Here is a 23,287-nt window from a genome sequence, read left to right on the forward strand (position 1 = left end):
CTCCTTGATACGCGCCCAAGCCCATTCTTTATTGAATCGTCCCCGACCTCAAAGATTCCTGGAGAATTTTATGCAGTCACTCATTGACTCGAAAAGGCCTTCAGCTAGGCCTCGATAATATCACTACGTTGTCAAAATCGAGACGCAAGACACTACCCTGGCATCGACATCTTATTCAACAGCAATGGCTTGCCCAGTGACACTAAACATGGCTTTCCTTCACACCGACGAGACCTTCTTCATCGATTCCGACGAACCTCTCCAAAACCGCATCGATGCGCGCACAGCCGCCAGGATGATCGCCCGCAACAGACAAGACATGATTGCCGGCGAGCTGTCAAGACTGGCTGGAGACGAGTACTTGGAGGATATCATGCAACACGTCAGGCAAATGGAGGTTTGTCACTTATGCCATTTAAACCCTACTGGGTTTTCAATCACTGACTTCGATCTGTAGAACGAAACGCTTCCCGACGCCAGCCTCATCGATATGCAACGCGAGGTCCAATGGTTCATGAGACCCTACCTTATCGACTTCCTCGTTGAAGCCCACGCTGCCTTTGCGTTGCTGCCGGAGACGCTATTCCTAACTGTGAACCTCCTGGATCGCTACTGCTCAAGGCGTGTTGTGTACAAGCAACACTACCAACTGGTAGGCTGTGCTGCCTTGTTGATCGCTGCCAAGTATGGTGACAAGAAGGATCGCGTTCCTCAAATACACGAGCTTAACAACATGTGCTGCGGCCTGTACGATGCCGGCATGTTCACGCAGATGGAGATGCACGTCTTGAACACTCTGGAGTGGACAATCGGACATCCTACTGTCGACTTTTTCTCACAGCTGACGGTTGCCGAGGAACACGACGACCGGGAAGTAGAGCAGATGGCTGCGTACATCAGCGAGATTGCCTTGTATCACAGAGAGTTTGTTTCGACGAAGCCTTCGATCATGTCCCGTGCCTCATTAACACTGGCTCGAGCAATCCTTGGGCGTCCAGATGCCAGCGGAGGGGACTGGGATCACAGTGAGAATGTCACTCTGCTGGCACTCTCTCAACGCCTCAATCAACCCTCGCCAACTCTAGCTCGGAAATATTCCACCCCCCACATGTCGAGGGTCTCACAAAAGCTGGTCGATTTCATGGCCGAGCAGGCTGCCGTGGCAGCACGCAATGCCAACCCATCTTCGCCGCCGAGCGACGTAACTCCGAAACAAGGCGACATCTACAGCACTCCTCAGAAGGGACACGGCGCAGCCATTGGTTTCGAAGGTTATCCGACGCCTCCCATCACGCCCGACGGTGCTTGCTTCGGCCACGGAAACCAAACCATGGCCAAGGATGCCTATCACCTGCCCCCTCGCTGCCCGGTCACGCCGACGCCACAGCAACACCACACTGGCTACGCTCAACAGGGACGCCAGTATATGGCCTTCCCTGCGCAACATCAATTATACGGCATTCACCAGCAATAGGAATTTTCATCTCAAGTCCACACTATCTAATCGAATGCCTATCACAACGGTCTCCCTATGAAGAAGACCTAGCGGCTTGAGATCCTCTTGCCACGCAACCCTGGCACAGCACACAGCTGCTTGGGACTTTGCAGTACCCAAGCATTGATGACCGCATCATAACACATACTATTCACACATACTACGTCATGGCATATAGCGATTTGAAATTTACTTTTCCTTTTTCTTAATATGTAGAGCGCTTTTTTTGCGTATGAAGAAGAAAAAATTTTTCGCAGCAAGTCTAGCAGGCACCCAAAAAAAATGGCACACTGATCATACCCCCATTTTTTCCCAAGTTTTTTCTTATGTATAATTTCTTTTCTGGCATCACTTATTGCATGCTATGCTTCTGCAGCCCAAATAGCAACGTCTTTTTTTTGCATGAAAAAAAGGTGAAGGCAGGGTTGTGAGAAAGGGCACGAAGCAACCGCGAAATCATTGGAACTTGCGACGGAACGAAACCACGGAAACGCCCGGGCAGCCTTGGGACCGATGGGAGAGGCAGGACGGACAAGGAATTCGAGAATGCAAAAATGGCCTCTCGTGGTGCTACACATGGGGTGCGGGAGATGAGGAATCGACTGAACAAAAGGGGTTACCAGGCAAGGGAAGCGGGACCCGGTGGAGTTGCTCTGGTCTCAATCAGCTAACGACGAGGCCAATGGCTCATGACTCTGTACAACTCTTTCAGAGACGGAGCAAGGGAAAATCCCCGGGGGCTAGAGGAGTCGTTTGCCGTGGACGTGGGCAGCTCGGGACGACGTCGTTGATGCGGAGGAAGAGAGGATGAGGTCCCTCCGAGGTCTGCACGCACGCCCAATGAGCCCAAAAGAGGCTCGAGTGTGGAGTGGCCCGTTTGAGAGGCTGCTCTGGAAAGACGAGGCGGCAATGACAAGACAGGTGTACATTATAGCTGCGCTCTGCATGGCGTTTCTTTGGGACGGGAGAGTCTGGGTCTTGGTCGACCTTTTCTACCTCCCACTCAGACAGAATAAAAGGCACATGGAAGTATTTTAGACATTTCTCGCAACTAGGCCTCGATGCATCGCCATTTTCTGGTCTTTGTGTGACTGTGCTCGGCATGGAGCATTGTGCGTATCCGTACGGAGTACTGCGTAGCAGATGGCATAATGACTTTATGCACAAGTTGCGCCGTGGGGCCCTTGCATGGAGCCATGATTATGAAAGGCCAGCAAGCAAGCACGTTGGTTGGTGCCGGCGAGCTGCGAGAAGCGAGATCGAGATGTCGTGCTGCGCCTGCCAGGTCCGAGGTCCTCTGTACTTGCGTACGTTGCAATTATAGCCCAGGTACGGAGTACAAGAACAGGTGACGTCAGGGATATTCAGGGAAGGAGGGGGGGACATGTGCGTGGCTGGCTGGGTTCAAGGCTCGATTTGATTGACAGGATTGCCGGCAAGGCAAAATCAGGCCTTTTGCCGTGGGGAGGGGAGGAAGCCGTCGTCTGGGTTTCACGCCAGGTCTTCTCGCTGCTTTGCCCATGCCCGGTCCCATGGGAATTTGGGTTTAATGCAGATGCGCGTGGTCTTTGGCGCAGTCGGAGATTGTCAGTCAAGCGGCGACGCTTTCCGAGACTCTGTTTCTCAGACGTCCCGGACGTCCCGGGTGCCGGGCGCCGCGGCCCTGGCGTCCGTACGCATCCATGCCAGTCGGTCCCACGGTGGGCAGTCTGCTGGCATGCCAAGGGGTCGTCAGGTCAGGTCAGGTCAGGGCGAGGGCGAGGGCTGGCCCCCAGCCCGGAGCCGGAGCGGGAGCGGAGCAAGCAGCCTTGGTCTTGGTCGCCTTGGTTCCTCGTCAGACACTCACTCGAGCATGGAGTGTCTCGCTCCGTCTCGGCAGACTGTGCTCCGTCGGCCGTCGTAGACTTTGCCAAATGCATGCCGCTATCGCTTCCTGTCGGAGCCAGCAGGGCGCGCGGCTTGCCTGCCTCCTGCGGCATGTCGTCTCCGGGCCATCACCGGACGTGGCTGGTGAATCTCAACCACTCGAGCTACCCTGTACGGGGTGCCTTTGCCGCCCTGGACGCACGTCCATCCGAGCGAGGAACACTGCTTTGACGTGGAGCTTCTTTGATGGTCGGACCTGCCGTTGACATTCACAGAGATGGCCGACGACCGATGACCCGCGTTCGCTGGGCAGCATCCACCGCCGTGGGAGGAGTTGGACAACATCGCTGGCCCAAGACGGACGACCGGGGACGCTCCAATGGCCACTGACACTGATTCACGCCTACAACTGTACCGACTACGTACATGCGAGCGTCGCCCCTGGATTTGTTCATTCACGCTCAACTCGTTCGCAAAACACGCAGCGCTTGGATGGGTTTCAAGATTCATCATTTAGACCGCGACCATTATATCTCGTGGCCCAGGGGAGGTCGAGATGCCCTAACCGGCCAACCCGTGCAGTGAAACACAATGGATAGATGGTTGACTCCGCGCACCGCACTTTCCAGCCCTCGCAAAAGAAAACCACGCCCCGCCTAGTATCGCTTGCCGTCCCGCAGGGAGTCGGCAAACTCCTCCAGGGGACTCCGGATGAGCTTGGTCTCCTTCCACAGGTTGGGCGTGAGGAAGCCGTAGGTGTTGGAGACGGCGACGAAGACGGCCTTGAGGGTGTTCTCGAGGGTCTTGGTGGAGCCGGCAGACGACGTGTAGGCGTCCTCGACACCGGCGAGCTGGAGGAATCGCTTGACGGCGGGGGAGGCGACGAGGCCGGTACCACGGGGGGCGGGGATAAGCTGCAACGACAACGGGTTAGCTAGCTGGCACCGGTATCTTTCCGGCGGAAAATCTGTCCTTGAAGGAAGCGGCTGACGATGTCGAGCCCGCCCACGTGTTGCAGGGTGTGTGATTTGAGCTCAAGAGAACGGACGACTCTTGGGTGGGCATGCATGTACGTACTCGGACGGTGACGGAACCACACTTGCCGCTCTGCTTGGAGGGCAGGGAGTGAGGAGCACCGAGGTTCGTGCCCCAGTAGCCTCGTCGGACGGGGATGACGCTGAGCTTGGCGATGATGATGGCGGCGCGGATGGCAGTAGCCACCTCCTTGGAGGTCTTGATGCCGAGACCGACGTGGCCCTCCGAGTCGCCGATGATGACGACGGCCTTGAACCGGGTTCGCTGACCGGCGCGCGTCTGCTTCTGGACGGGCTTGATCTGTTTGCGGGACAAGATTCCACGGTCAGCAACAAGCACGTTTCTTCGATGCGTGGGGGCCGGGTATTCTCTCGTGCGCGCGCATTGTCCTCGTCCGCTTTGCAACCATCTGGCGGGCGGGACGTTCATCCTCCCACTCCTACAACGGTTCGCGAACAACCCCCCCCCCCCCCCCCCCTTTTTTATTCACGACTCGCAGTGTCGGGGCAGGGCAGTGTTCCGCGTTTGCACGTCTCTCGTACCTTCATGACCTCGTCCTTGAGCTTGGGCAGGAAGTTGTCGACGATCTGGAACTCCTTGATGGGCAAAGAGTGCAGGTAAATCTCCTCCATGCTGTTGATCTTGCCGGCCTTGACCAGTCTGCCGAGCTTGGTGACGGGCTGCCACTCCTTCTCCTCGCTCTTGCCGCCGCGGCGTCCACGGCCACGGCCACGACCACGGCCACGGTCACCGCCTCGGGATCCGAAACCACCGCCGCGTCCACGGTCTGCCATTGTGGTTGATGTGTTTTGGCGGTTGTCGTCGGGCAAAAGGGAAAAAAAAATAAAAATCGGCGTACGCGCTGGCGTTGTCGCTGGGGTGAGGTGATGGAATGGAGAGATTTGGCAGTGCTGGCAGGGCTGCTTTGTCGCAGGCGGTCGGCGGGGTGGGCTGGCAATCCAAAATGGTTATTTTTTTTTGGGTGTGCTTCGAGGTTAGCCGAGCCCTAACGCGGCTTTTGCGGCCAATCAACTTTGTGCTGGATGGGTGGGGGAGAAGCAGTGGAAAGCGGGTCTTCTGTCTAGCCCATCACGTCCAAGTGGGGCCTGCCTGATGTTCGATACCGATAAGATAATGGAATAGTTATACTATTCCCAGGTTGCCAACTGCAGATAATGAAGGCACAGATGGATTGAAGACAGGCACAAAGCAACAAGCTGCGGCAAAGCAATGGTGTCATTCGGACACATTTCCAGAGTGTGTTCAGTTCGTCCCTGCAAGCGCACGCCCCAACACATGTTCCCATTACTCATACAAAGACTGCGGGAGCTGAATGCAATTCATAATTCGAAATTACGAATGCGAGTAGTGCAGCGCCCAAAGCAACGCCAAATGCAAAAATATCAGATCAAACATCACTGAGTAGGGTATTGTAGGGCTTTTATTCCAGCCTTGAGTTTTTTTTTTCCTTGCTCGATGCACACAAAAGAGTAGACAACCGCCAAAGATGCGAGGCTTCCGCCGACTACGACTCCGTCTTCAGGATTAAATTGTCAGACGGTCGGACTCGCTGGGCCCATTCGCTAAATTCACATCATTAGCACCTCGTTCAAAATAAATATCGGTCAGGAGTCGGGAAGAAAGTCAGTACTCACGTCCAGCTCCCATCGTACACCTTCCGCGACTCGGGTGAGCCGTACCTTGCAACCTCCAAAGCCGTCTCGATAATACAAGCAGTGACGCCGGTGCCACAGCTCGAAATGATGGGCTTGGTAGGATCGACGCCCTTTTCTTGCAGTATGCTTCGTAATGTCTTTGGCGACGGGAAGGCTTTCGTTTCGGGATCCAGCAGAGCACTGAACGGTAAGTTGATGGAACCAGGAAGATGTCCCGAGGAGAGACCCTCTCGCGGCTCAGGATCTTTGCCCGTGAACCGTCCGCTCGGCCGGGCATCAAGGACTTGAATACCCTCCGCGCCCTCCTTGTTGAAGTCTAGAGCAACCTCCTTGACCTGCTCAAAGCTCGCCACCTTGCTCTCATCAAGCTGGGGGATCGGATACTGGCAACATTCCACACTGTAAAGCTCTCCCGACTCGGTGGGCAAGCCCTGTTCGACCCACAGCCTGAAGTTGTTGAGAATATGCACGTTGGGATGTCCAAAGACCTTGAAGGTCCAACCGACTCTGGGGGCACTAAAGATGCCCAGCTCTTTCGAGTCGTATACGACCACAGTATCCTCTCTCCGAATGCCCAACTCACTCAGGGCAGCCGCGAACCCCTTGGCGTCGGGAAGCATGTGCGGGTAGGGGCTCCGCTTGTCAATAGCTTTGTCTAGGTCGAAGAAGCGAGCCTTGGGAATGCGCTGCTCTCTAAAGACTTGGATACCAGACCGTTCATCGTTGGGCAAGAACCAGGACGCACACAGAGGAATCACTCGAGGATCGGTGCTGATTGGCGATGGAGGATTCTTCCTCAGAGCTTCGTGAAGCTCCTTCGGTGTGACGAGATAGGAGGACAAGCCTCTGGTGAGCGCCATGGTTGAGTATACGTTTCTGGCCCTCCAAGAGGAGAGACCAGCCCGGGAACTACGGGCCACTGCGGCAACGACCATGGCAGACGGCCTCGACTCCTCGGGGTAGAAATGTTGTCAGTCCCGCAGTCCGAGGACTTGGAATGTCCGCAGCGGTGGCGGGTTCGGCAAGGAACGTCGAGACTCGAAAGAGAGGTTTGGCAGGGGAATAGCTTTGATGAACAGAAGGCGATATCGGATGGCAATTTACACTCGCATACAAGCCGCATGCGAGTTTCAGATAGCAACACAGACGACGGTTCGGAGAAAAGGCATTCAGATGCGACAGCTGGGAGAAAAGAGGAGAAGGGGTCTGAGCAGAGGAGGCGAGATGGGAGATGGTGTGGTGATGGCAGCTCCAACGCCAACGAGGCTTCGGCAGCGGAGTGGGTGAGGTGACCCGAGCTCTACTCAACTGCTCCAAGCATAGGCTCGCCCGTGGGAGAGCTCAAGACTCAATCAAGACTCGAGAGATGGATGGATGGGCGGAAGAAGTCCCGAGTGACGCAGTGGCCTGCTGGTTCTGGTTGCTCAGGGAGGGCCGCCCCACTTGAGCACATGTCAGTCAGTCAGCTGCCTGAACACGTTTCGGCTCACGTTTCAGAGGGGCCAGGGAAAGCATCAACAAGACGCGACCATCGACCGTCGAGCAACGAACAACGGACAACGGACAACGGACACGACAGGGAGGTAAATCTACAACCCATCAGCCAGATCCAGGCGTGTCGACGAATCCTCGAATTGAGGTCCAATGCAAGCAGCGAGCGTCGCACACCATGAAAGTCACCATAAAGGAGTGGAATACCGTGGCTACCTGGCGCTGGGATATTCCAGAAGACGACGTGTGTGGCATCTGCCAGGTTCATTTTGACGGCACCTGTCCAACATGCAAATACCCCGGCGATGACTGCAGTCTGTGTAGGTCCAACCTTGGCGACTCCCCGTAGCCGCCGTTCCTCCTGCACGGCTACATGGGAACCGGTTTCTAACCGTATCCTCGCGTCATAGTGTCTGGTAAATGCGGTCACAATTTCCACATGGTGAGTCGCTGGTCCGTTGAGACCACAAGACGGACGCCTTCGGTTGCTGACACGACCCTCGCAGCACTGCATAATGGAATGGATCAAGCAAGACTCTGCCCGTGGGCAATGTCCCATGTGCCGCCAAAGTATGATTCACTCACTGCCGTCGACTCTGTAGAATCGTGTCCCGTACTGACTCGGCGTAGCTTTCGAGTGGACTGATCAGGCCAACGACAGCGTCTCGCAAGGGGAATGAAAGCGCGAGGCGTGCAGCATGAAATATCTCTAGAAAAGCACACGTTATTGCACTTCTATTATGCTGTAATGCTATGGCAAAGACATGCATCACCCCGTGCCTGGAGCCTTGCATCCATGACGGCTTTTGCAATCACGGTGCTCGGCTGCTCGGCTGGCGCTCCATTACCGGCGCATTTCTAAGTCTCTGGAACGTATACGCCATCTTTACACAGGACCACCATCTTCTTGAAGAATCGACGCCATTCGAGAGGATCTCCCTTGACTTTGACAAAGCGCACGTCTAGGACCTCGCCTCCATCAGGCAGTGGCTGCTTGTCAATTTGTATCTCCCCATGCAAGCTCTGTTGCCTGCCGTCGATAGCCTTTACTTTCAGGTTTGCCACGGGACTGCCATACAGGTTTGGCGTGACTGGTGCAAGGGGCACATTTAACTGATGGAGAGCATCACTGAGCATCTGGACCAAATGTGTGGGAGGAACATGGGAGAAGAACCGTGTGAAGGACTCAGGGGGGCAAATGTCACGGAATCGACGCGCCTGCTGAGTCAGTGTCATCGACGGACCTGGCGTGTGGGAGAATTGCGACATGGAGGGTTCGTCTGCAAGCGTTTCGAGAAGCATGCGGCGACTTTCGCCAGATCGGGGAGGCATCGATGAGGCCGGTGAGGCCATGGATCGCAAGACGGGCCGTTCCCAGTCCCAATCTCTATCGCTGATGGGTGTCTCAGGCTGTGTTGAGACAAATTTGCCACTGTTGAGGCCCGTGTCAACATCCATTTCGTCCCCGCCAGCTTGGCATTGCCGTTGCGATGCCGACGGCAGCTGGGCAAGGTCGATGCGAAGATTCTCCAGCATCCGCGTGGCGAGATTGATAGGGTCGGTGATTTTGCCATCGGGAGTTAAAAGAGAATTATGCCGTGTATACCAAGGATGTTGCCGTACTTGTCGGAAACTAAATCGTTTCTGGGGGTCGATTGACATCATCCCGCGCAAAAGTGACAAAGCCTCTGGTGGTATCCTCTCCCAGAGAGCATCCGAACTGTGACCTGACGTCTTGACGTACTCGTTGAACTCCCAGCTATTCGACGATGGCTCGTCCCAGGGGGTATTTCCCACAAGGAGAACAAAGAGGATGACACCACAAGACCAAACATCCACCAGGTCGGAGGAGTACTTCCCAGCGCTGGGGTTTCTCTTATCGACCCTGCCGCAGGCCAAGATCTCGGGTGCAATATATGGTGGACTTCCACACAAGGTGGAGCTTGTCTTTCTCTGGCCCTTGTATTCGAACATGGTTGCCATGCCAAAATCCGCAAGCTTCAGGTTGCCATCCGAGGAGAGCAGGATATTCTCTGGCTTCAGGTCTCGATGAGCCACGCCCTTGGAGTGCATAAAACTCACCCCGCTGACAAGCTGGATAAAGTAGAGTTGGGCGATGTCTTGTCGAACTCCGACATCGGCTTCAATCTTGTCAAAGAGGTCCCCCCCTTCTGCGAATTCCATTGCTATCCAACGCCACACGTCGTCCTCTCCTGAGGCAAACCACTCGATGATGTTGGGGTGTTGACCGATGTGTGAGTGCAGGGAAACTTCCATGGCAAGCTGCTTCGTTGAAATGCGGCCATGTTTGACGGCGTAGCCCTTGTGGATGAGCTTGACGGCAAATACGGGATTGGTGGCGTCCAAGGGGATGGCCTTCTTGATGCTGGTTGCGATGTTAGCACTCTGTGTCATTCCAGAGCCATGCGCCGGCGGTCCGAGCTCGCGACGGTGGGAAAGTCACACATACGAGGCATAGGCCCCTCGACCAACAGTCTTGGATACGATGCGGAAGGGGAGTTCCCTTGGTAAGGGGTCCAGCTGAGACTGTGAAGGAGCGTGTCAGCGATATGTGATTTAACAATGGACGACTCCATCGCACGTTGCAGCTCAAACAATGTCTGTCCATGTAGAGCCAGCTCGGCTGAGACCGAGGCAACCGTGTCTCATGTGCCCTTGGCAAGACGGTGATGTGGTTGATTCGAGGCTAATTCACGTTTGCATATCCGTCTTCCGCAAGCGGCTCGACATTCACCGCGTTGTTCCAGGACGGGCGTGGACAGCAAGAAGGGGCTTCGCTCACCATTTTGAACCCCAACAGCCGAATCCGCCCAATAGTTTGATCGTTGGACGTGGATTTTGCTCTGAGGATGCCTTGCTTGGGACGGAGGTCAGGTGTGTGAGAGGCGGGATTCACAGCTATGTGTCGGCCATGGGCGATCCCTGACACTCCAATTTCGTCGTGACGAAAACAAAGGGAAAAAAAAAGAAAGCAAAAAAGACACAGCAAGCAGCAATACCGGGTCGTGTACACCAATGGCAGCCACTTGTCGCCGTGTTGCTCAAACAACCCTCCGAATTTTGTTAAAAAGTTCGAAAGATGCAGCAATTCGATGCAGGGTACCCTGCCTCGTCCTACTCACAGTCAAGCAATGATAGGCTGCGGCCTACGGAGCACGCTTTGCTGTGTGCGTGCGCAGTCGTGTCTCGCCTCTAGTTATTTACCAGATGCGGGTGGTCGCGTCTAGCGCGTCTCCTGGTCCCGCCGCGTAAAGCCGAGACCTGCGAATGTGATTGGCCGTTGTCGTCATTCCAGCGGCCCATTGCGGAGCTGCTCGTGGTTTCAACGCCTGGAGCGAGCCCATGCAGCCGCGCGCGTCAATTGGCCCGTCGCCCCTTCGTTGCTGGGCAAACAGGAGAGCTTCCGTGCAACCGCCCATTGTTCTGCATGGACCAGGGCATCTGGAGGTCCTCTCGACTTGCCATAAAATCATCGCATGAATCCCTTGCCTTGTTCAGGGAAACTATAACGTCATAAAAGGGAGGGGTGATCGAGTCTCTTTTATTTCTCACACTCTCTCTGATTTTGGCTCTACATCGTCGAAAGCTTCAAACCGACCGTACTCGCCCTCCAACACACCCGTCCTACTTACCCGTGAGGATTGGCTTTCTCGGCTTCGTCTCGCTTGTCTGCCCCCCCTACCCGTCTCCTAGTCAACCAATTTTCCTACGCCCGACAATCGTCAACTCTATTCTCGTCGGGACAGACCTCGATCGCTGACATTTCGGGACTACTGCTTTCTGTCCAACTTTCCATCCAACTTCGTGCGAGCTCTCGTCGTAACCCGACAATGGATTTTGCCATGGAGGATAACCAGAATTCTGCCCCTGGCAGCGTCCCTGCCGCCAAGCTCAATTCGAGAAAGGGCCCAGATTCTCAGAGCGTCACCAAAAGGTATGTCAAGTCGCCTGATGGTAAATGACCCTGTTGCCGCCAAGTCCTGGTTGTTGCAACACAATGGCGAAAACTTGTCATTGACACTCGCATCCCTTTAGATTGCAAACCGAGCTTATGCAGCTTATGACCGCGCCTGCCCCCGGTGTCTCTGCGTTTCCTTCCGCCGATGGTAATCTGCTCTCGTGGACTGCTACCATCCAGGGACCCGAAGACACCCCCTACGCCAGCTTGACCTTCAAGTTGAGCTTCTCCTTTCCCTCCAACTATCCATATGCTCCCCCTACCGTCCTCTTCAAGACGCCCATCTACCACCCCAACGTGGATTTCTCAGGCCGCATCTGTCTTGACATTCTTAAGGATAAGTGGACAGCTGCCTACAACATCCAGACGGTTCTCCTAAGCCTCCAGAGCTTGCTCGGCGAGCCCAACAAGTGAGCATCCCAAGTCCCGCCAATTGATGGGGCCACTTTGAGTTATATCGCGCTAACTTTGGTCACAGCTCCTCGCCTTTGAACGGCGAAGCTGCTGAGCTGTGGGACTCTAATGCTCAAGAGTTCAAGAACAAGGTCATGGGACGTCACCGAGATATTGAGGAGGAGTAGGACGCGTACATGGGATCTTGTGCATTGGAACAGTATATTTTCTCTCTTTCTTTGTTGGCATTGTCAATTCAGGAGAACCGGAGTCTTTGGGGAAGCATACCTCGGCAGGTTAATCACGGTACATTGGGTTTGCATTTAGGGTCTTCCCCCCCAAAGCTAAATTGGACATTGGCTGGCAGCGTGTTTCCTTCCTGGAAAGGCGAGGAGGACCCAGTTTGTTAGCTTGAAAAAAGCTTTTGGTCGTCGTTGATTATTGCCTTGTAGGGTGGAAGACGTATTCATCAACTTGTCCATCATTGGTATCGGGACTTGCAGCGACAATCCACCACATTAAAAAGACGATAGGAACAAAAGTTTGGCCCTGCGTCACGATGGTCGCGTTGCAGTTTATTCCAGTCAATGTTTTGTGAATCAGCTGTAGCAATGATACGCATCAACGATTCACGTGGGGGATTTTAACAGCGACTTAATCATCACTCCCCAACCCCCCTCTTCGGGAGGCGTGTGAGGAGAAAGCTCGAATCACATATTTGCCCTCGGTGTATGTGAATTTTTTTTCCTTTTCCGGGTGAAAAGCTAGGAAAAGCCCGGTTACAACTCCAAAATGCCATGCCACCTTGAGAACCAGTCCTAATCTCAGAGAACATCCCTTTTGCGCATCTATTCCTCTACAACGACCGTAGCGAGGCCCTTGGGGTTCTTGACATTTACGGCCTGAACGTAGCTGTATAGCTTCTCCTTGGCATCCTCCTCGTCATTTCGTCGCCGGGAGATTCGGACGCGGAGTCTGAAGGGAACGCCCTTGATACCACACTCCCAGACCTTCTTGTTCAGCTGGGGGTCCAGGCGGACGTCGTTGGTGCCCTAGCAGTGAATCTTGGTCAGTACGGGTCCCGTGTAGTTGACGGGGGAATCTGTCTCCGGCGAGACATGGCGCCCGTGGTGCCATGGTCGCAATGCGAGTACATCGTCTGTCCAAAGGATCGCTGATTCGCACGGGAGGGGGGGACGCAAGTCGTACCATAGCCTGGGTGGCGAAAGCCTTGATCTCCTTGATAGCACGGGGAGCTCTCTTCTTGAAGGTAACGCCGTGCAACTTTTTCCAAGTATTGTTAGCCTTTGGCATTGTTCCATACTCGCCTCGGGGACATGATATCGGTAAACGTACTCTCTTGTGGAGATGGATGGTGTATTCGCGGGCAACGACATCCGCAATGGCGGAGCGCTGGGCCTTGCCGGAGGGCTTCTTGGCGGACGACATTTCTGGAGGTTGAAGTTAGTTTATTTATTTTTTTTTGCAAATTCGTTGGCAGAGACTCGGAATAGTGACGAGGCGGGCTCAAGCAGGGTGATGCTCAATGATCTAAATGAACTACAGAAAAAATCGAATCTCGCGCAAGGGATATTGCGTCTCTTTTGGGGGGGGGGCAACCGGTTCGTACCTGCGGATCGTCTCGTTGAATCTGGCGTTGAGGAGATTGTAATGTAGGAGAGCCAAATTCCGCAAATTCTTTGTGCGTAGGGCAGGCTCGAATTGTGGTGGTGGAGATGTAGCGAGCCAATCATATTTGGCGATGACGGGAGGGTTGAATATCACGTGAGAAGACATGTACCTACTCCCTCGTGTCAGTTGGTTGCTTGCCGGGGAACCGTCATGGACCAAAGTGGGCCGTTGCGCCTGAGGAGAAAATCAATTGGTTGGGAACGTGGTTGGTAGATGAAGGGGGTTGATCCCACGTCGGACCAAGCCTGCTTGCCTGTTTACCATCATCTTGGGGACAGTTCTGCACTCCGGAAGCCGCCTTTGCATCCCTTCGCTTGCCCGACACGAAAGCCAGTGCGACCTACAACATCGACCGCACGACTGGCAACGTTTACCTGGCCTCAGGCGCCGTCTCTCATCCCTCGCAACCTTTGTGCCGTTGCATGGACTTGGCGCCAGCGGGAGCGAGGCCTTTTACGTGCCCGATTGGCCAAACTCGGGGAGACAATCGTGAAACGTCGGGCAGACGGTCTCGTACCACCACGCCTGTGTTTTCTCACCTTCTGACGATCCCCTGGCCGTTCGCCCTCACTCTTTTGAAATTACTTAGTCGCTCGCTACCCCCAGGCTCCCTCAGCCGATAACTGACAACATGGTCGACAATCACCACCCGGCGACGCCGCCTCCCCAACCGGATATGACGAGAAATCGACTCCCGACGCTGTTTGAGGTGCTGAGCCGGCGAACGCTGCCGCCAGTTGATTTGTTTTCATTTTACATCTATATGCGAGACCAACAGAGATCGGTCGATTATCTCGATTTCTGGCTCGATGTCGCCCAACACATGTCGCTGTGCCGACACTACGTGCGTGAGCTGCGACGATCTGTTCTTGTTGCGACGCCGGATATCGAGAAGACAAATTCAAAGCGATCGTCTCAGATTCTGGAGCACATGGGCGATTTGGAGCCGCGCCCAGCTGGACCGTCAATGTACTCGACTGAGAAGGAGAGGGATCAGGACGCTCAAATGTCGGCCTTTTTGCGCGAGGAGCCGGCCAACGGTTCTCCTCACAGTGGCTCGGGTATTGCTCGACCCAGCCCACAGTTCAGCACTTCCCGCGACGCAACTGATTCGAACTCGCCATCCCACACTGTCGCCCGACAAGACATCAGAGCGTCTGCGGAGAAGATCTTGTACACCTTCCTGCTTCCTGGGGCCGAGCGGGAGATCACACTCCCCGGTTCGATTACGCAAGATGTCACGGCGGCTATTGAGGAGTACGGGCGCGACGATCCAGAAGTGTTTGATGTCGCCAAGGATTACGTGTTCCAAGCAATGGAGCGGGATGCCTTTCCTGGTTTCCTGAGGATGAAGGCTCTGGGCAACCTGATCGCTCCGACGCTGGTGATGCGTCTCATTATCGGTCTGGTATCCATGTTTGGGGCGTTCTGGGCAGCGTTTATTCTCATATTTCTCGACAAGTCTCGCCAGACGAGGTGCTGGGTAAGTGCATCATGGATTCCTCCTCATGTTCCCCAAACGGCTATTGACGACGACGCGGCAGCTCATTCTCCCGTTCACCGTTGGCGTTTATTTCTTGTCGTCGTACCAATATTCATTGGATCCAGTCATGGCTCTCATCGGCTACAGCGAGTACACGCCGTTTAGCTTTTCGCGCATCCGAGAATCCTACGTCCGTCAGCTCCTTGCCAAGCGTGCCGTGATGGTACTGGCCATTACCATTCTCATCGATGCGGCTCTTTGCGTTCTGTTCATTCTCGTACCAGGCAAGAGACTGTGAACCATGGTATTGATATCTCACTGGAATCCGGGCCATGGAGGCGACTGCGCTTTTTCGCAGTGACTCGCTGTCAACAAGTAGTCAATTTGGCATTTGCCAATTTTTACTACACAGCCGGACGGGACTAGAGATTGTTGATGACCGTTACGACCGAAACCCACAGCGGTGGCATTTGCTCTTTCTTTTTAATACCCTTCTTGTACACGTATCCAAGCAGGCACAGGGGTTTGGCGTACGGCTTGGTACGTTTTTTTTTTTGGTCATTTCCAAGGCGAATCAGCTCATTTATTCATCCCGTCCAGGGAATTTCTTTTCTCTTCTTCAACTTGTCTGTTTTCGAGCATGTCTTTGCAATTGCACCTATATGAATTCCTGGCAGGGCCATCTCTTCAGACAATAGTCCCCTTTGTAGAGCGGTCAAAACCAAGCAAGCAATGCAAAATCAGGGTAAACCCAAGCGGATAATGGAGGCAAGATAGTGCACAGAATGAGAGTCTTTAATAGTCTATTAATACGCGTTTGATGCGTTTGACCCGTCTGCTCCGTGACATGGCTTTTTTCTTTATGAGAAGAAACTTGGGGTGAATGAACCCTGAGCCAGCTATATCTGTTACATTACGGCGTATTCCGCGGCATTTTCTCATTGATTTCTCTTGGCAGAGAGGGTGGGTTGGCTCTACATCTTCCGCTTACCGGATCGCTTCTTTTGCTCTTCGGCAGCAGGAGGCTCATCCACGTCCATTGTCTCGGCACTCGTGATATTGGAAGCATCCACCATGGATCGCTTATTGTAGGCTCTCCTTGGAAGGGCATCCCGGCCCGGCTGGTCCGTCTTCTTGTCCGAGTCGCGTGCTTCTGAAACCAGGGCATGGATTCTTTGCTCCGCTGCCCGATTTTCCTTTTCACGCGCGACAGCGGCCGCGCGGATGTTGACGATTTGGGCGTCCAGGTCGCGCAGCGTGGAGGCGCATTTGTCCGACCAGTTGCCCAGGGCGGCAATCATGTCCTGGATGGACCTTGGCGCGAGATCCCGCAGGGGTGCCAGGCTGTTTACCTGGACTGCCTGGCGGGCCGGGTCGAGAGTGGCGTGGAGTAAGCCGGCGTACATGGCGGTGATGACGAGGTCCTCCAGCTGTCGTGCTGATGTGAGCCCCAGCGCTTTCTGGAGGGCTTGGTACGACAGGTTCGACCTGTCTCGGGCGAGCGTGAGCAAGGTGAGCTGGCGCAGCTTGAGCATCTGGGGCTCGTTCAGCCGCGGCAGGCCGCGCGTTTCACGGTAGTCCTGATAGGTGCCGTACGAGAAGACCTCGAGGAGGCGCAGGTGGGGTGAGAACTCGAGGTTTCCGGCGAGAGCTCGGATTCGCGGCTGCCGCAGGAGTTCTGCGAAGATGTAGGTGTTTGGGGCGGAGGTAGCTCGCATGACGACGTCGGCGGCGGCGCGGTCAGATGTGGCGGAGCTGGAGAGGGCGAGGAACGGCTGTCATGAGGATTGTTCTCCGTCAGTATTTGCCGCGTCGGGTGGCATCTCATGGCGTGCGGCGGCTCCCACACAGCAAGGCAGAACCAAGAACCAACCTCGAGGGCGTTCAACGCCTTTGCTTGCTCCATGACAGCTTCTAGCTTCTGGGGTGCTGGAGGTCACCGGCCTGGACCTCTGGGGGGGGGCGCGACGATGCAAGGGTGAAGGTTAGTAGCTAGTAGTGGCCGCGTGCTGGAATCTCCGTTTGTTTGCGGACGCAGGACCGGCCGTCCGGGGTGGAGCTCCAGTGTGCAGCCTTGACAAGGCGAGGCGAGGCGAGACGTGTTTGAGGTGTTTGAGGTCGCAGCTTGGGACGGCGGCGGGTTGCTCAAGTTGTTACGGGCGCGGCTCGTGCGGTGGCGGGGGGTTGACTGGTCTGGTGTGGGTCTGCCCCGGCCGATTTTTGGTGGGGTTGGAGGAAAACGCTTTGTTTGGCAAGTCGCAGCCCGGCTCTTGTGATTTATCACCAACTAGGTACGGAGTAGGTACGGTTAAATGTGACCTAAAACTCAACCACGCGCATGCGCACAGCACTGATGACGGGTGTTGAACACGTCGTACACGACCCAACGGCTGGCAGACGCATGGCACGTTGAAGTAAACCATCTGATGCAGCTCGTCAAGCAGCGAGTGCGCACATGAGCAGACAAGGCGTGGTGAGGGCCGGTGTTTCACGCCCACCTGTCTCGTCTCGTCACGCCACATGTCATGTCTTGTCGAGATGGGCCGGAGACCAGTCTCAGGATTCGACATGGCTCGATGGTGATTGCCAGCTCGCTGCCATTGACACCAAAAGAGCTAATGGTCTGCGACAACGGCGACAGCGACGGCGACGGCGACGGCAAGCAATGGCGACACCGGGAGCAAGTTGCGGGTTAACTGCAGGCGTACGGCGACGGTAGAGACTTGCTTGGCTGGGACTGACAGGCCGATGGGACGTAGCAATGTAGGCAGCGGACCGGGCAAGAACGTGTCGACGTATTCCACGACGCAGATTTCATCCGTCTTTTTCAACTTCCATGACGCCAGACGACATGATACAGTAAACCACCCCTATAACGATAACCTTCGTGAGCCTTTTTTCATCGTAATATAGCGACTATCGCTAAGATGCGACTATTGTAGGGTTGTACCTCCCCTTAGAAATTACTAGTAAAAGTATATATTAAGGGATTATTAGCGAAATTTGCCCTACTATTAGGAAACCCAGCCCTACCTAACCCTACTATAAGAAAATTCAGCCTAAAAAGTAGAGCTTTATAACGATAAAATGCATAGTGACTAAGCAAAAAGTCAATAATATCGTTAGTAATGCAACTATTAATAATTTACTAGGGAAAAACCTTAGATAACTGTGAATTATCGTAAAAACCCGAATATCGCTAAGATACAGGATCGTTATAGACATAGTTTACTGTAACTACGTCCGTAGCAAAAAGGGCACCGGCGCCCCACCCCCCCACTCTTCTGGCCTTCCCGCCCTTTCCGGGCAGCCTGCTCAAGTTACGGAGCCAATAGCAAACGTGTCCGTGTCCAAACAAACTTTGGCCCATCGCCAGGGCTCACCAGGCTTATCCTAGCGCTAGCTCCTCCGGGCATTTTGCGCCCGGGCACACAGCGGACCAGCGGACGGTAATACCGTCGCCGTCGTCAAACCGCCCGTGCCGTTGACCTGTGACCGAGCAAGTCGCAACTAGTAAGTGCAAGTGCCACCGCAGGCACCTTCCACTTGTGCAGCTCGCACACGCATCAGGGCTGAATGGATCCCCTTGTCCTGGCTCCTGGCCAATCCCGGCGAATCCTCGCCCCTCCCAATCTATTGTTTTAAGTTATAACGCCGGTTCTCGCATTGAGTTTCTCTTCCCGTACTCCGTATCAAGTCCACCAACAAGGCTCATCTTTGTACCGGCTGCCCGTCCGGAGTCCCGACTTCTCATACATACCTACGGAGTACCTAGCCACTCTTCTGATTTTCCGAGTCCTTTTTTGTTTCCAACCATCTCTTTCCATCACGTCTCCGCTGTTCCTCGACACCTCGACGACAGTTTCGACGACCCGGAGCCGCCCTGCTTTGCTTGTACACCTTTCGAGAGCCCGGCGCTTTCTGGTGGCCTCGTTCCTTTGTTTCCTTGTTGCGACATTTGTCAGCTCCTCCTCGCTGAGCGCCGCGTCACCAGCGCCCGACGGTCATTGCATCACTGAGCCCGCTCCTCACGACTCGTCGATCCGCCCGAAATGGTCTCACAAGCCCCGTGACAACCTCCATCAACCGTATACCCCCCCTTCTCTCCCGCCGCGACGCGAAAAAGAGACGTAGCCTCGTCGTCGCGCGACGACTGCTGTAGGCCGACCGACTCGACACAAATCTTGCGACGCTGCCCATTGAGACGAATACTCCCATAATAGCCTCTCCTACCTCAGCAATGGCGCCGACGCACATCGCCATTCCGCCTCGGGAACCTGGCGCTACAGCAACTCTGGGCGCACCCAAGAGTGCGCACATGGCTACAACTACTCTTCGCGTGCAAGGCATGACGTGAGTAACACTCGTCTCCGAGCCATCCTTCCCGTGGACTGACTTCCGATACTCCCGGGCAACATCGCGTCATAATACCTGCTAACCTGGGATTTTCTCCGTGTTCAAACAGTTGCGGAGCATGCACGTCGGCAGTTGAGGCGGGCTTCAAAGGTGTTGCTGGTGTCGGCAGCGTCTCTGTCAGTCTGGTCATGGAGCGTGCTGTTGTCATGCATGATCCTCGAATAATTTCTGCCGACCAAGTTCGCGAGATCATCGAAGACAGAGGCTTTGATGCTGAGCTTTTGTCTACAGATCTTCAAAGTCCTGTAGCCGTCCGCTTCCCTGAGAAGAAGGGCGATGAAAACGACACCACTTTCGTCACCACTACAGTCGCCATACACGGAATGACTTGCGGCGCCTGTACGTCTGCGGTGGAGGGCGGCTTCAAAGACGTCCCCGGCGTCAAAACCTTTAGCATATCGTTGCTGTCCGAACGAGCAGTCATCGAGCACGACGCCGCTCTCTTAACCGCCGAACGAATCGCAGAAATCATCGAGGACCGCGGCTTCGGGTCAGAGGTTCTGGACACGGCGAAACCAACACAAGAGGCCGGTGGTGATTCGCACAGTGGCATTGCGACTACAACGGTGGCCATTGAAGGTATGACGTGTGGCGCATGCACCGCCGCCGTTGAAGGCGGGTTTCAAGGCGTTGAGGGCGTTTTGAAATTCAACATCAGTCTACTGGCCGAACGTGCCGTCATCACCCACGATGTGTCCAAAATTTCGCCCGAGCAGATTGCAGAGACAATTGAAGACCGTGGGTTTGATGCTACGGTTCTCTCGACCCAGTTCGAATCCGGCAGTCTTGGACCTCTGGCGTCGACGGCTCAATTCAAGATGTTTGGCCACCTTGATGCCGCCACCGCACAGGCGCTAGAGGCCAAACTCGGGTCCGTCCCTGGCATACGCTCGGTCTCGGTGAGCCTGTCGACCCAGAGACTCACCGTTACGCATCAGCCGGGCATTATTGGCCTTCGGGGCATTGTCGAGGCCGTGGAGCGACAAGGCTTGAATGCGTTGGTCGCTGATAGTCAGGACAACAATGCGCAGCTCGAGTCTTTAGCCAAGACGCGAGAGATCACCGAGTGGCGGACAGCATTCAGAACGTCCTTGACTTTTGCGATTCCAGTCTTCATTGTCGGCATGGTTCTGCCCATGGCGCTGCCGTCTCTCGACTTTGGCAAGATTTTGTTGCTACCCGGTCTTTATCTTGGAGATGTCGTCTGTCTCGTTCTTACGATACCCGTCCAATTCGGTATTGGCAAACGATTTTACGTGTCAGCATACAAGTCAGTCAAGCACGGCTCCCCAACCATGGATGTTCTCGTCATCCTGGGCACTTCCTGTGCCTTCTTTTTCAGCGTCTTTGCGATGCTCGTATCCGTGCTGCTGTCCCCTCACACGAGGCCCAGCACGATTTTTGACACCAGCACGATGCTGATTACTTTTATCACCTTTGGCCGATTCCTCGAGAACCAGGCAAAGGGACAAACGTCCAAGGCGTTGTCTCGTCTCATGTCTCTGACGCCCTCCATGGCCACAATCTACGCAGATCCCATTGCCGCTGAGAAGGCGGTGGAGGCCTGGGCTAAATCTGCAGAGGATGTCAAGACTCCCAAGACGCCTCAGCAGGTACCGGATCTCGGCGGCCCTTCTGCCTACGAGGAAAAGTCGATCCCCACAGAGCTGCTCCAGGTCGGCGATATTGTCATCATTCGGCCCGGTGATAAGATCCCGGCCGATGGTTCGCTGGTCCGCGGCGAAACCTATGTCGACGAGAGCATGGTAACGGGAGAAGCAATGTCGGTTCAGAAGCGCCTCGGAGCCAACTTGATTGGGGGGACGGTCAACGGCAACGGCCGCTTCGACTTCCGAGTCACGCGCGCCGGGCGCGACACGCAGCTGAGCCAAATTGTGAAGCTTGTGCAGGATGCGCAGACCACGCGAGCGCCGATCCAGCAGCTCGCCGATACCTTGGCCGGTTACTTCGTGCCGACCATCCTCGTTCTTGGGCTCCTCACCTTTATGGCGTGGATGGTTCTGAGCCATGTGCTGCCGAGTCCACCAAAGATCTTCTTACAAGACGCCAGTGGCGGCAAGATCATGGTGTGCGTGAAGCTGTGCATCTCGGTCATCGTCTTTGCTTGCCCTTGCGCCCTTGGTCTCGCCACGCCCACCGCCGTCATGGTCGGCACCGGCGTCGGCGCCGAAAACGGCATCCTGATCAAAGGAGGCGGCGCCCTGCAAAGGACGACAAAGGTGACTCACGTGGTGCTCGACAAGACTGGGACCATCACCCACGGAAAGATGAGCGTTGCCAAGTCTACACTCGTGCCTCCCTGGAGAGACAACGAGTGGCGGATGCGTCTCTGGTGGACGCTTGTCGGGCTTTCAGAAATGGGCAGCGAGCATCCTGTCGGCAGGGCCATCCTCGCGGCCGCAAAGGAAGAGCTCGGCGTAGACCCAGAGGGCGCCGTTCAAGGCAGCGTCGGGGAATTCAAGATCAAGGTCGGCCGGGGCGTCAGCGCCCTCGTCGAGCCCGCCTCGTCGGCGGAAAGAGTTCGGTACAGAGTCCTGGCCGGTAACGTCAAGTATCTCGAGGAGAACGGCGTGGAGGTCCCGAGGGAGGCCATTGACGCTTCCGAGGCCACCAATGCCGCCTCCGCCACCAAGGCGACCAAGACGCTGTCGAAATCACCGTCCGCCGGGACCACCAACATCTTCGTGGCCGTGGATGGCCAGTACACGGGGCACCTCTGCCTCGCAGACGTCATCAAGGAAGGGGCGGCGGCGGCCATCTCGGTTCTGCATCGAATGGGCATCAAGACGGCCGTTGTGACCGGCGATCAGCGTTCAACGGCGCTCGCGGTGGCGGCTGCGGTCGGGATCTCGTCCCACGATGTGTACGCCGGCGTCTCGCCCGATCAGAAGCAGGCCATCATCAAGCAGATCCAGGGCCGGGGAGAGGTCGTGGCCATGGTGGGAGACGGCATCAACGACTCCCCGGCCCTGGCCACGGCCGACGTGGGCATCGCCATGTCGAGCGGCACCGACGTCGCCATGGAAGCGGCCGACGTCGTTCTCATGAGACCCACGGACCTGATGAGCATCCCGGCGGCGCTCCACCTGACCAGAAGCATCTTCCGGCGAATCAAGCTGAACCTGGCATGGGCCTGCCTGTACAACGTTGTCGGCCTGCCGGTGGCCATGGGGATGTTTCTGCCGTTCGGGCTGCACATGCATCCCATGATGGCCGGGTTCGCCATGGCATGCAGCAGCGTCAGCGTCGTGGTGAGCAGTCTGCTCCTCAAGTTCTGGAAGCGCCCACAATGGATGGACGACGCGGAAGCAGAGCAAAGGGGGCGTCTGAGATGGGTGAGCGGGAGCGGCGTCGTGGGCTGGGCGAGAGAGATGCTCGGCCGCGCACGCCACCAGGGCGACGAGGGATACGTGCCGTTGCAGAATCTCGAGGCGGAGCACGCGGCGTAGACGTCGGTCGAGGAGCCATCATTTTTGTCATTCATGGGAGCAGAGCAAAACTTTGTTTTTAAGCATTTCTTTGATGCAATGCAAGATGCACATGAAGCGACCACGAGCTTGCCCGTCCAACGTGTCCAGCGTGACTGAATCGTCAATGTTTTTTTTTTTTTTTGTCTTTTCGCATGTTGCTGCAGCATAACTGACTACATTACATGTGCGCCGCCAGAAAAGGCCCGACTCATGATATTTTATTCCAGTACTCCGTACATCTATCCAAGTCCTTAGTTGCTCCTCCTGTTC

The 23,287-nt window shown here is 55.4% G+C and overlaps 9 protein-coding genes across 9 annotated transcripts; 4 read left to right on the forward strand and 5 right to left on the reverse strand.

Moving 5' to 3' along the window:
• Positions 1 to 208: 208 nt before the first annotated feature.
• On the forward strand, positions 209 to 1,474 carry MAM_05418 (cyclin domain containing protein; the record flags this gene model as incomplete). Its single annotated transcript, XM_040824216.1, has 2 exons — positions 209 to 397; positions 458 to 1,474. The coding sequence occupies 2 exons, from the start codon at positions 209 to 211 to the stop codon at positions 1,472 to 1,474; spliced, it is 1,206 nt and encodes a 401-aa protein (XP_040677928.1).
• A 2,543-nt stretch (positions 1,475 to 4,017) lies between these two features.
• On the reverse strand, positions 4,018 to 5,190 carry MAM_05419 (40S ribosomal protein S2; the record flags this gene model as incomplete). Its single annotated transcript, XM_040824217.1, has 3 exons — positions 4,018 to 4,275; positions 4,439 to 4,696; positions 4,939 to 5,190. 3 exons carry the CDS (start codon positions 5,188 to 5,190, stop codon positions 4,018 to 4,020), a joined length of 768 nt encoding a protein of 255 aa, XP_040677929.1.
• An 857-nt stretch (positions 5,191 to 6,047) lies between these two features.
• MAM_05420 (Rhodanese-like protein) lies at positions 6,048 to 6,932 on the reverse strand (the record flags this gene model as incomplete). Its single annotated transcript, XM_040824218.1, has 1 exon — positions 6,048 to 6,932. The coding sequence occupies one exon, from the start codon at positions 6,930 to 6,932 to the stop codon at positions 6,048 to 6,050; it is 885 nt and encodes a 294-aa protein (XP_040677930.1).
• A 1,489-nt stretch (positions 6,933 to 8,421) lies between these two features.
• On the reverse strand, positions 8,422 to 10,369 carry MAM_05421 (Calcium/calmodulin-dependent/calcium-dependent protein kinase; the record flags this gene model as incomplete). The annotated part of the gene is made up of 3 exons (XM_040824219.1): positions 8,422 to 9,949; positions 10,034 to 10,110; positions 10,280 to 10,369. 3 exons carry the CDS (start codon positions 10,367 to 10,369, stop codon positions 8,422 to 8,424), a joined length of 1,695 nt encoding a protein of 564 aa, XP_040677931.1.
• A 1,045-nt stretch (positions 10,370 to 11,414) lies between these two features.
• Positions 11,415 to 12,123, forward strand: MAM_05422 (Ubiquitin-conjugating enzyme/RWD-like protein; the record flags this gene model as incomplete). Its single annotated transcript, XM_040824220.1, has 3 exons — positions 11,415 to 11,518; positions 11,620 to 11,952; positions 12,021 to 12,123. The coding sequence occupies 3 exons, from the start codon at positions 11,415 to 11,417 to the stop codon at positions 12,121 to 12,123; spliced, it is 540 nt and encodes a 179-aa protein (XP_040677932.1).
• Positions 12,124 to 12,783: 660 nt separating this feature from the next.
• MAM_05423 (60S ribosomal protein L31) lies at positions 12,784 to 13,384 on the reverse strand (the record flags this gene model as incomplete). Its single annotated transcript, XM_040824221.1, has 3 exons — positions 12,784 to 12,987; positions 13,145 to 13,219; positions 13,292 to 13,384. 3 exons carry the CDS (start codon positions 13,382 to 13,384, stop codon positions 12,784 to 12,786), a joined length of 372 nt encoding a protein of 123 aa, XP_040677933.1.
• Positions 13,385 to 14,258: 874 nt separating this feature from the next.
• Positions 14,259 to 15,408, forward strand: MAM_05424 (Regulator of G protein signaling superfamily; the record flags this gene model as incomplete). The annotated part of the gene is made up of 2 exons (XM_040824222.1): positions 14,259 to 15,110; positions 15,172 to 15,408. 2 exons carry the CDS (start codon positions 14,259 to 14,261, stop codon positions 15,406 to 15,408), a joined length of 1,089 nt encoding a protein of 362 aa, XP_040677934.1.
• A 676-nt stretch (positions 15,409 to 16,084) lies between these two features.
• On the reverse strand, positions 16,085 to 17,016 carry MAM_05425 (COP9 signalosome subunit 7 (CsnG); the record flags this gene model as incomplete). Its single annotated transcript, XM_040824223.1, has 2 exons — positions 16,085 to 16,885; positions 16,984 to 17,016. 2 exons carry the CDS (start codon positions 17,014 to 17,016, stop codon positions 16,085 to 16,087), a joined length of 834 nt encoding a protein of 277 aa, XP_040677935.1.
• Positions 17,017 to 19,350: 2,334 nt separating this feature from the next.
• Positions 19,351 to 22,996, forward strand: MAM_05426 (ATPase, P-type, heavy metal translocating; the record flags this gene model as incomplete). Its single annotated transcript, XM_040824224.1, has 2 exons — positions 19,351 to 19,463; positions 19,576 to 22,996. 2 exons carry the CDS (start codon positions 19,351 to 19,353, stop codon positions 22,994 to 22,996), a joined length of 3,534 nt encoding a protein of 1,177 aa, XP_040677936.1.
• Between the last annotated feature and the right edge of the window lie 291 nt (positions 22,997 to 23,287).

This window comes from Metarhizium album (genome assembly GCF_000804445.1).
Source record: "Metarhizium album ARSEF 1941 chromosome Unknown scaffold_13, whole genome shotgun sequence".
NCBI classification, from domain to species: Eukaryota; Fungi; Ascomycota; class Sordariomycetes; order Hypocreales; family Clavicipitaceae; genus Metarhizium; species Metarhizium album.